At 41.5% G+C, this 13,388-nt stretch overlaps 3 protein-coding genes across 3 annotated transcripts in view; 1 reads left to right on the top strand and 2 right to left on the bottom strand.

Annotated features, from left to right (window-relative positions):
* The window catches only part of LOC122622229 (heparan-sulfate 6-O-sulfotransferase 2), an 80,854-nt gene extending 72,527 nt beyond the window's left edge, over positions 1-8,327 (bottom strand). Inside the window, exons 1-2 of the mRNA XM_043800533.1 lie at positions 7,996-8,327; positions 5,994-6,419 (exon numbers count right to left, since the gene is read on the bottom strand). Coding sequence (XP_043656468.1) covers positions 5,994-6,179 — 186 coding nt within the window. The 5' untranslated portion in view covers positions 6,180-6,419; positions 7,996-8,327. The remainder of the gene's footprint in view (positions 1-5,993; positions 6,420-7,995) is intronic.
* A 438-nt stretch (positions 8,328-8,765) lies between these two features.
* On the top strand, positions 8,766-11,650 carry LOC122622384 (mediator of RNA polymerase II transcription subunit 25). The gene has a single exon (XM_043800789.1). It carries the CDS (start codon positions 8,904-8,906, stop codon positions 11,475-11,477), a length of 2,574 nt encoding a protein of 857 aa, XP_043656724.1. The 5' UTR covers positions 8,766-8,903; the 3' UTR covers positions 11,478-11,650.
* Positions 11,651-11,671: 21 nt separating this feature from the next.
* Positions 11,672-13,378, bottom strand: LOC122622386. Its single transcript, XM_043800791.1, has 2 exons — positions 13,034-13,378; positions 11,672-12,476 (listed from the first exon to the last, which is right to left on the bottom strand). The coding sequence occupies exons 1-2, from the start codon at positions 13,088-13,090 to the stop codon at positions 11,775-11,777; spliced, it is 759 nt and encodes a 252-aa protein (XP_043656726.1). The 5' UTR covers positions 13,091-13,378; the 3' UTR covers positions 11,672-11,774.
* Positions 13,379-13,388: the final 10 nt, after the last annotated feature.

Genomic DNA, 13,388 nt, shown 5'->3' with positions numbered 1-13,388 from the left:
TTAAGAGTAATCGTAATAAAGTTCAAACACCTCGAAATTACAAAAGGCATGGCATTATCCGCATATTTTATTCCACAGAATCTGAATCTGAATATGCCTGGCCCTTAAGCGCTGCTCGCAAAATCCGACTTACATTTCAATGCAGCACCATTTTCTGCACCGAAATGATAATTCAGCTTGGCTCACTATTCTCCCTATCGTTCGCAGTGCATAATGCTGAGCCCAAAATAATCCAATTAGCCAGGACTTAAATGCACGTGCTGCTGCAACGACGAAATGATTGCAATTAGTATTACAAAACGCTAATTGCATTTTACATAACGATTGAATTGAATTTCTAATTGCCAATTGCTGCGGCACAATGATTTTGCACATAAATGAATAATTCTAAATGGATTTCAAAACGCCAAGAGTGGAAAAACAGACGAATGGAAAATTTGTTAATGCCCGCGGCGCACATCTGTTACCACCACTGACGAATAGAATTTGGCTAAAAATTAGTGATTCCATTCAAACAATTGAATGTGCAGTTTAAGGCAACGCATATTTCGAAATATTTTTGATTTCCGACACCACGATTGAAATGCTAGAAAATGCTAAATATACATTTGTTCGTTCGAAATAATCAGGATTATGATGCAAACGTTTAACGCTTTTATAAACTGCCTTAAGGGTATAAAAAGCAACCAACATACAGGGTCTTTTATCTACCTGCATTGCCATTTAAGATCATAAACGGCTATCAGTTTACAGAGCTTTAAAAAGAACATTAGAAACTCAAGAAAGGGTGAATAGATGGTGGCTACTTAATGCCCTTTATAGCGATTTTAAAATTAATTACTTTATATTTAGATAGTTATTAATTATTTAAAGTGTGTCATAATAATTTGGTAAAGTACACAAAGAAGTTAATATCTTTGTTGTTTTTTTGATCGGAAATGGATGAATAATAAATTTGTATTTACGACCAATAGTTTCAACAACCCAAACTTATCTGAAAGCTGCTTAACCACGAACGAAATATAGTATAAAATATAACATATTTATATATATGAATCTGCAAATTACCAAAATATCTACAATGCTTAAAACATATTATATTTAAATTTGAATGTCGTTGACCGTGAATAATTTTATGTATATTGCTTTATTTAATGTATTCTTTAACGTTGACTCGTGCATACTTTAATATTTATTAAACGTACTCAATAGGAGCCCAAGAACCAAATCTTTGACATAAGCACCTTACCCGAGCACGTACACCAAATTTGAAGCTCTCGAGACACGAAACCCAAACCGGTTTTTTAACAGAGAAAAAAAGGGAGAACGGCGCGCAAGGCTGGGCTATCAAAAAACTTTTATCACAAAGAAGAGCTAAACCAGTCAACGGGTTTATTTTGGGTCTCTGTAGATGGCTAATTTGTCCAGGGGTTCCGGTACTCCAGACGCTGCATCTTTCGCGTGGAAGGAGAACCGATATCTGAGCATCATCTGATCTTTTGCGCAAGAATTAACTTCAAACAGGCGTGAATAATGCCCAGCTGATCTTTTGTCTCTGGTTTTTAGGGAATCTGGGATCTGAAAATTCATTTGCCCCAGTGCGAGGGAAAGATGCCACATTAAAGTGCCGCCTGACTTCCCAACACCTCCCCCGGATTTTGCCCATCGACAAGCAGCTTTATGACATGTGCGGCCTGAGTTATGACCGGCTCTTGATTTTTTGCGGCATGTGCGAAGCTTGAATTTCTTTATGCCCCCTGCCAGCCGCACATATATTTCAGATGGCTGATAGTTTAATTGGTCTGGACTTTATGTGCTTTGCGGTTTTTGTTTGCCCTCGTCTTGGCAGTTTTTGCGCCTCTTTTTTTGCTTTTCTCCAGTAGCTTCTGGTCTTGGACTGAACCGTAATGAAGACGTCACTTGGCAGGCATAATATGGCTAATTGATTGTGTTCCTGAAATTGTTAGGGCGGCTCAGAAACTTATCTTGATCGTGCAGCCAAAACAATTGGGGGACATTTCGTAGATATATTGATGTTTGACCCATAGAACTCATGAATGTATATATGAAATTAAACCCACATACCCAGTCTCATCGTTGGAAACAATAAATAGCTTAGACTTGGGCATTAAATCACCTACTAAATCATTAGCGCGATCACAAAGATCCAAAGAGCTAAAGGTAATTGAGACATTTAAGGCGCAGCAGGGCTCCATTTCACCAGAAAGATTTTAAGTCCATCGGGGATTTATAATCTTGTCACAAATCTGATAAAGTGACTTACCAAAAATTCTCAATAAAAATCCCACACTCAATTAAATTGATTAACGCTGCCATAAAACGACAACAATAAAATGCGGGGAGCGGACAAACAAATCTTTGCTAATATAACGCACAAGCAAAAACCGAAATGGATTCATGGAGTAAACTTTTTATGGCCCTAAAGCCGAAGTCAAAGTTTGGAGCGATCTAGCTGGTAACGACAAGTGTTTTGCAGTTTTAATAGAGACATAAAAAGAGTGATATAAATACAGGAATTTCATATGCTGTTCATTTCCCTGTATTTTGGTAAATAAACCAAGCTCACAAAAAAAAAGTGGGACAAAACAAATATATATGCGGAAAAGGCGCCATAAAAACCTAAAACAAAACATTTTCATTGCGGTTGAGGTTGAGGTACGGGTATAAATTTCGAAAACATTCGGCCAAACAAAACAGAAAAAGTCATAAATAGTTTTCATTTCATTAGCTCCGCTTTGTGAATTGGGCCAAAATCCAGCCAGCCACTGCAGCAATTATGAAAACTGAATATGCAAGCGTACTGAAATAATAAACATTGCCTTTTGTTTATTCAATCAGATAAACCAAAGAGTCCAAGAAGACGGCATAAACAAAAACACACACCTGTAATTGAACTTTGAACCTTATTTCAAACTTGCGTAAACAATTGCAGATAGGACGTCACAACCATCACGAAATCCTCCAGCCACAATTTATTTAAAACTCACATACTCAAACAACTCGAGCCACTCGAACGCGGTATTTAATTAATGGCCTTTTATCAGGACTGAATAAATATTCAGTGATTTAAAATTTGCATAAATTGAAATAAACAAAACCAAATTAGAAAAATACAGCAAGCCAGAGCATTAAATATTCAGAGTAAAAGTCACCGATTTTGTTTATGTTCTACTGGCAGTTTGTGTTTACACATTTGTTGCTACTTTGGAAAAGGCACAGGCACTGCGAAGATGACTGTCAAATAAACTTTACACTTTTACTGGCATAATTATTGCCACAGGCTATAAAATTAAGAGCTGCAATTAAAAAATGTGTCCGAAATAAAGTAAAATTATAAAGAGCGCTACTGAAATAAAAACTATCCAAGTACTTTTTTTAGCCAATCTATAATTGTTTCTTTTAGCAGTTTTAATAAACACGTTTTACTGTGTTCCAACTCCTATAAAAATACAAAGACAATACATTTAATATTGGAAAAACTGTACACCGAAAGAATCCGGTGTATCTTTTAATACTAAATTAAATCTAGTTTATCAAAAAGATTCAATTTTTATTTTTTATTTCCTGTCATATTATTAAAGCAATGTAACATTACTGGCTTAATGATCTGAAAGAAGACAATAACTGCTACTTAAGTTCAGCAAGGAAGGACAATTAAAAATGGCTTGTAATTAATCAAGCCAAGTACCACGAGTTCAAGTATTCTGGGAACAAAATACTCCCATCGCGACCGAGTAATTTATATTCAACTTGGCCCATTAAGGATACAAATCTGAAAGAATCTCCGAAATGGGCCGCCCTCGCATCCGAAATAATAGAATAATCTGTCTGTTTTCCATTGGGCACGCAACCTCATGAGGCTCATTTTCATGTTTGCCTTTCGCCGCACTATGCATTTAAGCATGTTTTTCGTTTATAGCGCGTACAACTAATAAAGCTATTTTTAAAGACGGCGAATTTTCCAACGCACGCACATCACATCGGCAGGGGGCGTGGCCACGCCCTACTCGTCACTATGTCTGGCTAGATCGCGTGCGGAAAAAAGGGAAAAAGGAGGGCGAGGCAGCTGCGCTCAATTAATGTCATTTTGGCTAGCTATTTCAATTTAGAAAATATTTAATACTCACTGCGCCGAAAGCAAACAAAAAATCGTTCGAATAAACATTTATATTTAAATGTATATATCTATATCTATATCATAAACACTACCATTTGACATTGAACTCATGCTAGCAGTCACGCCCACTTGGCTTCTTTTTCGGTTTTTGGAGACTCAACGAATTTGTTTCTTGTTTAATTAAAGACCGCCAAAACAAAATTGAAACACTTTTCAACAGCCTCACATATAGAACTCATCAAGACATTGGTTTTTATACCCGTTACTCGTAGAGTAAAAGGGTATACTAGATTCGTTGAAAAGTATGTAACAGGCAGAAGAAAGCGTTTCCGACCATATAAAGTATATATATTCTTGATCAGGATCAGTAGCCGAGTCGATCTGGCCATGTCCGTCTGTCCGTCTGTCCGTCCGTCTGTCCGTCCGTCTGTCCGTCTGTCCGTATGAACGTCGAGATCTCAGGAACTACAAAAGCTAGAAAGTTGAGATTAAACATACGGACTCCAGAGACATAGACGCAGCGCAAGTTTGTTGATTCATGTTGCCACGCCCACTCTAACGCCCACAAACCGCATAAAACTGCCACGCCCACACTTTTGAAAAATGTTTTGATATTTTTTCATTTTTGTATTAGTCTTGTAAATTTCTATCGATTTTCAAAATACTTTTTGCCACGCCCACTCTAACGCCCAAACGCCAAACTGCCACGCCACACTTTTGAAAATATTGTGATATTTTTTCATTTTGTATTAGACTTGTAAATTTCTATCGATTTGCCAAAAAACTTTTTGCCACGCCCACTCTAACGCCCTCAAACCGAAAAAAACTGTCAGTGTTGAAGACTCGCCTTCGCACTTCCACTAGCTGAGTAACGGGTATCAGATAGTCGGGGAACTCGACTATAGCGTTCTCTCTTGTTTTTTCGCCTGCAATTGGCAATTTATGGCCTCCTTCAAACATTTTATCGGGGCTTATTTTAGATGTGACTGGCACGAGCTGGATTAATAGTTAAATATATCCAAAGCACGTATGTATATGAACACTGCAATACGGCAAGTTGAAGGAATACCGTCTGGCCTGGCTTTATGTGTCCCCAGGGTAGAATTTTATGCGCTGTTTTTGCCTCGGTTTGGGTTTTATGGCCCACGAATGCACTTTACACCTCGGCCATTAAATCATTCATTAAACGCGAGGGGGAAGCCTTATTAGTCTTACAGATTAGACAAATTTCAATCAACCACGTCAAAGATTTATGGGCGATATAATGAGTAGTGACCTAAATATAGCAACCAGAAATAGTTGTTTGTAAACTTTATGATACAGATTAGACTAATTTTCATACAGGGCGCGCGTGTCAAAGATTTATGAATAATAACAGAAGCACAATCGCTACAAGCAAAACTTTACAATGTTACATATTTCCCATTCTGGACGAATTTCTTTAGCACCTTTGCGTTTGCATAAACAATTTCCAAGTTTTGAAGGCGCCAACCGAAAGGCTGTAAACAAAACATTTTGTTTTGTCTAATTTAAGCTCACAAAAATGGGTAAACATTGAGGGGAGTTCTATATTATAAAATCTGTCTATGGACCGCAGGGAAACACTCCAGCGCATATTTTTATACGATTATCAGCAAACACAGAACTAATAAATTTATTGATGCGCCGTAGAAAAACGAGTTTCGTCCCCCAAAAAAATGTATGAATGGTAATTCCAATAAAAACATAAACGCAAATATAAATGATGAAATTCAGCATTTCGCCAATAGGCGTGCTAATTTGCATTGGCGCCAAGGGACGAAAAAGTAAATTATGTGCAACGCTATGGAAGTTAATTAGGGGCTTTTGAGCTTACCTGATCTTGACAAAAGTATCCGAATCCGATGATACCGGCGATGGCCAGGAAGAGACAAAACACAATGATTGTTCGGATTTTGGAGCGCGGTTCCATTTTCTTGATTTCATAAACTCCACTGGGTAGCAATAAGGCAAAATCACTATCGACTTGAACAGATACGTTCTTATGCATATCCCCGGGCATGTTCCATTCCTCTGGCCTCCCTCGAAAATCGCACTAAAGGTCCATCAAGAGTCCACCCGAGTGGAGTTCAAGCGGGTATCCGTATCGGCCTACCGCAGCCACAACCAGACGCGAATCGGTGGCGAGGCCAACTCAATCATACTTCAGACGCTGCCCGATAAGAACTCTGAAAATGGGAACACCTTCGCCCATCGTACTTGGCGCGGAAATGGGTTTTCCTTGTCTCTAGGGTTTCAGTGCCTGCAAATAGAGTAAGAGTGAAAAACTGTTAGAAACCTATTAGATTTGGGTGCACTACAAAGGAACACCGTCCCCGATTCGTTACCTCTTGACCATACCGATAAGGCGGTCTGTCAAATTGTCTATCCCTTATCTAGCCACTTACTTAGGAGCTGAAAGCTCTTCAAAAAAAACAAAACACAAAAATACATGGTTCAAAAGAACTTAATTCAATGGCTGACTGATAAGAAGTTCACAATTCCAGCATATTGTACTTTATATTTTTTGTTAGGGTCAACGCTGATAACAAAGCGGTGAAGTTGATTTATCGTTAAATATGACGCTATTTTAATTACAAATCTATTAGTAAATATTGAATCTATTAGTAAATTTCGTCCGTGCAAGAAAAAATTATCTTTATATGCGTGGGAAATCTTGAATTATATATGACACGAGCAAATGCGATCTGCAGATGTATAGCGTAACGATATAAGACATAAACCAGATATACATGTATGTATACATATATGTATATGCACATACATATGTACAAATCCACACACATGAAAAAAGGTGAGCTGAAAGCAGTGCATTTGGTATACCCTTAATCATTAAAAAAAGGTTTCAGTTCAAACTCAAAATATACCTATGTTCATGATAAAGTGTACACATACAATTATTTAGTTTTCAATAACATATGTATGTTTGTTTGAAAATTGTCTAGTGTTGGATTATTAGGAGCGTGTTCTAGTAAACATTTTGATACACAAAAACATAAAGGCGTGCAAATATCAAAATAGTTGTCAATATTTCGGTAAATAGAAGTTTTTATTACCTTTGATAAAGACATAACATATAATGAACAGACTTTATTGTATAGGCGTCCTAGATATCAATTAGTTGGTAATCATAAGCTGCTTTATCTGGAATTGATATTCTTGTTCATATGTGATAAATCCGCTTGGCAAATGTGTAATGTATCAAGGTTTGAATGTTATTAGGCATATGTGAGTTAGTTGGCTTCAGGGAGGGTACTTAAATTTAAAATCACCCAACTAAACTGACCGGAGATCGGAAGTCACAGTGACGCCTAGGCAAAACTGGTGCTTTACATTCATGTAGGCGATTTCATTTCGCGATCTTTGCTATTGCAGCGATCACAATTGTTGTAAACAAATGGAAAAGTTGCTTATTGGCAAATTGGAAAAAGAGAGACAAGAAGAAAAAGGCAGATGTGGCGAAACATGTTGCCAGGCAACAATAACAAAAAAGCACAGCATGCAGTGCACACATGGCCGTTTAATTTACTTCTCTGTACTCTAAACTACACTTAAACCATGCTAATTGCCAGGCCAAATGATCAGGTTTTTCCTTGACGTCAGGGCAAGGAGTATAATTATAATAATAGAATCAAACGATTTAGCAACATTGCAGTACAAAAAAAGAGAAGCAAAGGGGAGCAACAAAAACAGAGAGAGGGCAAAAATGAAGGAGAGAGAGAGACAAACCAGACAGAGCGAGATGACAAACAACAGCTGTTCTTCTTGCCAAATGCGAAATGGGCAAATCATTTGAAATTTACCCAGATTTCACTCACTTTTCACTTGCCAAATGGCGTGTTTGTTGACTTTTCACGATTGTCGCGGAGTCACACGTTTATTTATTTACATTTCTCTGCGTTTTAGGCGCTCGCACGCTCAATTAGCGCGCTTTCCGCTTTGTGCCACACATTCTGTGACAGCCATAAAAAAGCCCGCAATTCGCACTTTCGGTTGTTTTCAGCAATCTCAACGTTCGTTTCCCATGCACTTGCACTGCTCAATATCCAATGTTTTGTAAATTGACACTTTTTAAGCGGTTTGCGTGTGCTTTTTACGAATTTTTTTGGCAAACCGACGCGATGCCAGCGTCAGCGTCCGTATTCTTCAAAATCGGCGAATGAACTGAACAAAACGAACTGCGCAAGTTGAGCAATAGGAACAGCTGACCGCGCTGCCAGACTGCTGCATGACTTCTCGCTGCAAGAGTCTGGCAGCACTTGCAACCATCGATATAAACTATTGGTAACGAATATTTAAAGAATTAACTACATAATTTCACTGAAAACGCGATTAAATGCATACATCAAATAAGAAGGTTACCTAGTACAAAATATTTGATTGATTAAAACATAAGTAATAAATCTGATAAAACACCAAACAATTCCTTTATTTGGAAAACAAATATTTTTTCAATAGAACGTCAATATTTTGATTCAATAGAAGATAAATTCTGAAGACAATTCGTATATGATTTAAATTCAATTTAATAAATAGTTTAGAATTAATTTCTTCGGCATCCCTAGCAGTTTCCAAGCGATGACTACAAGCTGACTATCGATAGTAGCTGAGCGATATCCAAAACAAACGAAAAAAGTGAAAGAGCGGTGTAAAGCAGACAACATAGTTTACGTTTCTTGCAACAAGTTTTCCAACTTAAGGCCAACTCCCACCCTCCGGATTAAGTATGGAGGTGGACCAGATTCCCCTGGCCGACGTGGTCTTCATTATCGAGGGCAGCGCCATCAACGGAGCCTACATTAACGAGCTAAAGACCAATTACATCCTGCCGACTTTGGAACACTTCACCACTGGCTCCATCGACGAGCGAGAGTACCTCATTGCCGAGCGCTTTGCCACTCTGTACGGTATTGTGGTCTACCGTACTGCGGCCAATCTGCTGGAGCCGGTTTGTTCTACTTATGGACCCTTTCTGCAGCCTCAGAAAGTGATGGAGACGATAGATAGATTGCCATTAGTGGGAGGCGGAATGGAATCCTGCGCCCACATGGCCGAAGGATTCGCTGCAGCCCACGGTTGTTTTGATGACATCAGCGAACGGCGGCAGCTTCTCGATCAGACCAGTGTTCAGAGACACTGCATTCTCATCTGCAACAGTCCGCCGTACCAGATGCCCACAACGGAATCGTGGAAGTATCCGGGCAAATCATGTGAGCAGCTGGCGGCACTCTTCAACGAGCGCAAAATCAATCTCTCCATCATTGCTCCACGCAAGATGCCTGTGTTGTTTAAACTTTTTATGAAAGCTGACGGAGATCAGCCCATTACGAGCAAAAACTATGCCAAGAACATCCGACACCTGGTGCTACTAAAGGGATACAGCCTCAAGGAACGAGCACCTAGTCCCAACAGCATGGCGGCCCAAATGGCCGCCCCCAATGCTGCACAGGCTACAGTGCAGCAGCAGCAACAACAGCAACAAAACCCAGCTGGTCAGCAACAACAAGGCCAGGGCATGCCCATGGACACTACACCAGCCCAGCAGCAGCAACAACAACAACAGCAGCAGCAGCAGCAGCAACAACAAGGCAATCCTCAGCAGCAGGTCATGAACATGAATACGATGCAACAACAGCAGCCCGGCCCAAATACCCCAGCGGGCTTACTCAATCCACAACAGCAGCAGCAACTTTTGCAGCAGCAGCAACAGAACCAATTTGTCCCCAATCAGATGCAGAACCCGAACTTCCAGCAAAACGTGGGACCCGGCCAAAACCGTTGGATGTATCCCAACCAGCCGGGTCAGGCGCGTCCGCCCTTCATGCAGGGAGCAGGCAATGTGGGCGGTGTAGGCCAAGGCGGTGGCATGCAACAAAACCCAAATTCTGCTCTGATATCGCGCATTAATGCTCCGCCGCCGAACCAAACTGTAACCTCGCTACAGCAGCAGCAACAGCAGCAGGCGCAGCAGCAACAACAACAGGCCCAACAGCAGCAGCAACAAAGGATGCAGATGCTAAGCCAGCAGCAGATGATAAATCATCAGCAGCTGCAGCAGCAACAACAACTGGCTCAGCAACAGCAGCAGCAAGGACAGCAGCAACAGCAGGGAAATCCCAGTGCAGGAAACAATATGATGCCGGCTAGCAATGCCGGCAACATGCCCAATCCACAGCAACAGCAACAAGTGGGACAGCAGCCTAATCCCCAGCAACAAGGCAATCCGCAGCAGCAGCAGGGAAATTCGCAACAGGAGCAGGCCTCCTTGAGGGAAAAGATCTGGACCGGAGTGCTGGAGTGGTCAGAGAAGCCGAAGTCGGATCAGCAGAAGATTCCCCATACACTCCAGTGCACCGTGTGCACCAATATTAAAGATGGCGAACCCGAGATCAAGGCTGAAAACTGGCCGCCCAAGCTGTTGATGCAGCTAATGCCTAAGCACCTAGTTGGCAATATCGGTGGTCAGTTTCTCAAGGATTCTAAAATGGTAGTTTTTCGACCGACTCCAGGAGAGGCACTTGATTCGCTGGCTAAGATGATGACCTCCGGCTACGCTGGCTGCGTCCACTTTTCCTCTATCCCAAACTCGCCTGCCTGCGACCTTAAGGTTCTAATTCTACTCTACACGCCAGACCGCAACGCTTTCCTGGGTTTCATTCCTAACAATCAGGCAATGTTTGTGGAGCGTTTGCGCAAAGTCATACAACAAAAGCAGCACGGCAACATGCAACAGCAGCAACAACAACAGCAAATGATGCAGCAGCAGGGCAAGTCGCCCATGGAGCTACAGCAGCAACAGCAACAACAGCAGCAGCAACAGATGCAACAGGATAACTCGCAGCAGCAACACTACAACCAGTTCCAACTCAATATGCAGATGGGTGGAGGAGTTCCTGGCGGCGGACCGGGTCCTGGGACCGGCGGCATGCCCATGCAACAGAATCAAATGCAAATGAACATGATGCAGCAACAGCGGATGCCGCTGGGTGTGGGCGTAGGCGTGGGCGTGGGCGTTGGTCCCGGTGGCGTGCCCAATCCAAATCTGCAACAGCAGTTGCAACAAGTGGCGCCAAACGTCGCCGCCATGCAGCAGCAGCAGGCGCAACAACAGCAGCAGCGCATGGTGCGTCCCATGATGAGCAACAACAACCCAGGGCTGCGCCAGCTATTACAGCATCAGACTACGCCAGGAAATCAGTTCCGGCCGCAAATGGGCGGCCAGAATCCCAATCAAATGGGAGCCGGCGGCCCAATGGTCGGCAACCGCAACTTTGACGACGGAAACTATGAGTTCATGTAGGCTACTTTAAAATATCTTATCGCAAACCAGGATTAAGACAGTAAAATATTTCATAAAATTCAACTGAATGTCTATTTTGGGGCAGTACCAGTAGTCATTAGAGATTTTGCCGTCGGTTAGGCCTAACACCATAAGGTTTAATTTACTCATGTCCCCAAATTGAGATATATGTACAACCGTCAATAATTTTGACATTTTCATATAATTTCGTTTATTTGATTAGTAAGAATCAAAGGTGAATCCGAATTTGCATAAGGCTTATATTAATCACAGAACATAATCTCCAAAGGAACGGCTCTAATTTGCTCCTCCACCGCCGCCCCCTGAGGATGCGGAACTGGCACTTCCGGCACTAGCGGCAAACACCTTTCGAAGATTCTGCAAGATGCTGAATAGAACAGTTCCCGCGCTGCCCAACGTTTCCAGGACATCGAAGCCGGTGCTGTCGATAGCTGTCTCTCGATCCTCCTCCGTTTCGATGGCCGGAGAGCTGATGTTCCCGCCATTGTGATGAGGTTCGTGGACGCCATGGTGTCCAATCAGTCGATGAGTATTGTTCTTGACATGGGAGTCGTTCACCCCGCCGCCACCTACTGTATTTATCAAGTGCTTCACGGGCTCCAGGACCGGAATATTCAACTTAATGCGATGCCATGCATCTGCTGATTCGGTGAAGCCCTCATGCTGCTCCCCAGTGGCCTCCATTCCATCATCCAGCTGGTTTCGCTCACTGACCGGATCGTCGTCCGTCTCCAAGGATAGCTCCAGGCTCATGTTTCCCTTACCAGGCAGTTGCAACAAACTGCCAAAAAGCTGTTGCAGGTGCGCCGAGTTGGTGGCTTCCGCCTCATTTTGATCGAAATCGAACTCTTCGCGGACTCCCGACTTGGATTTCTGGTTCACGAAGCTGGTCACATGTTGCATTCCATTCCTGGAACTAGAATCGCTGGAGTTGGTTGGCTTGGCGGACGTCGTCGTCAGCAGCAGCAGCCACAAAAACTGCAGATACATTTGGAGAAATGGAATCTATAATTGGCGCTTAATGACCGGCTACAAGTACGTTAATGAATATTGAGTATGCCAGGTAATAAGGCTTTCTATATTCAAATCCCGGCGCGCACTCGTCACTGGACCTTGAATTCATTCAGTAAGATATGGCAGTTTTAAAAATAAAAAAAGAATAGATTTGGAAATTATGATATGTGCCTGTCTATATTGTGGCTGCTTTAAAAAGTCGTCTTTATTCATACTATTACGCAGAGACTATAGTTATATTATTTCTTTGATTTACATTTCTTAGTGATTTAACGGCATTGATTTCAAGAATCAAATGTTACATATGTTAAACTTTTAAGCTTCGTGTGGATAAGGGAAGACAGTCAAAATATAAAAAATAAATACGATGGAGATCCCTAATTTCCAACAAAACTCTATGCATGACCTACACCATTTCCTTCAATAGTTTATGAGGCACCCAATTGTTTTAAAAACCCCACATTATGAATTAAGGCATAACAAAGTTGCCTATTAATCGGCAATGCCAAGTGTTTGCTTACATTAAAAAATACAACAAAACATATGGAACTAAGTGTGGAGCTGGCCAATCGCAACATTGTCAATGAAATCACGGATCTAGCTCTGGGCTAGAAATCGAAACCAAATCCGAACCGAACCGAACCGAAGCAGAAACAGAAACCGCTGCCAGCAAAAGCAAAAATCGAACTGAAGCACCAAGTACTTGGGTGACCAGGGCGCAGCTGAAGGCAGTGAATCAATTAATATGCAGCAGCGGTAGGGGCGATTGTAGTACCTAAATTTAATTTAAAATGCATTTAGAGGCCCCCAAAAAAAGTCGGTTCTTCGGGTTTGGAGTGGTATCATTTATGGGATCATATCTGCATCAAAATGTTG

Source organism: Drosophila teissieri, chromosome 3R (genome assembly GCF_016746235.2).
Source record: "Drosophila teissieri strain GT53w chromosome 3R, Prin_Dtei_1.1, whole genome shotgun sequence".
NCBI lineage: Eukaryota > Metazoa > Arthropoda > Insecta > Diptera > Drosophilidae > Drosophila > Drosophila teissieri.
This window is presented reverse-complemented; position numbering and strand designations above follow the sequence as displayed.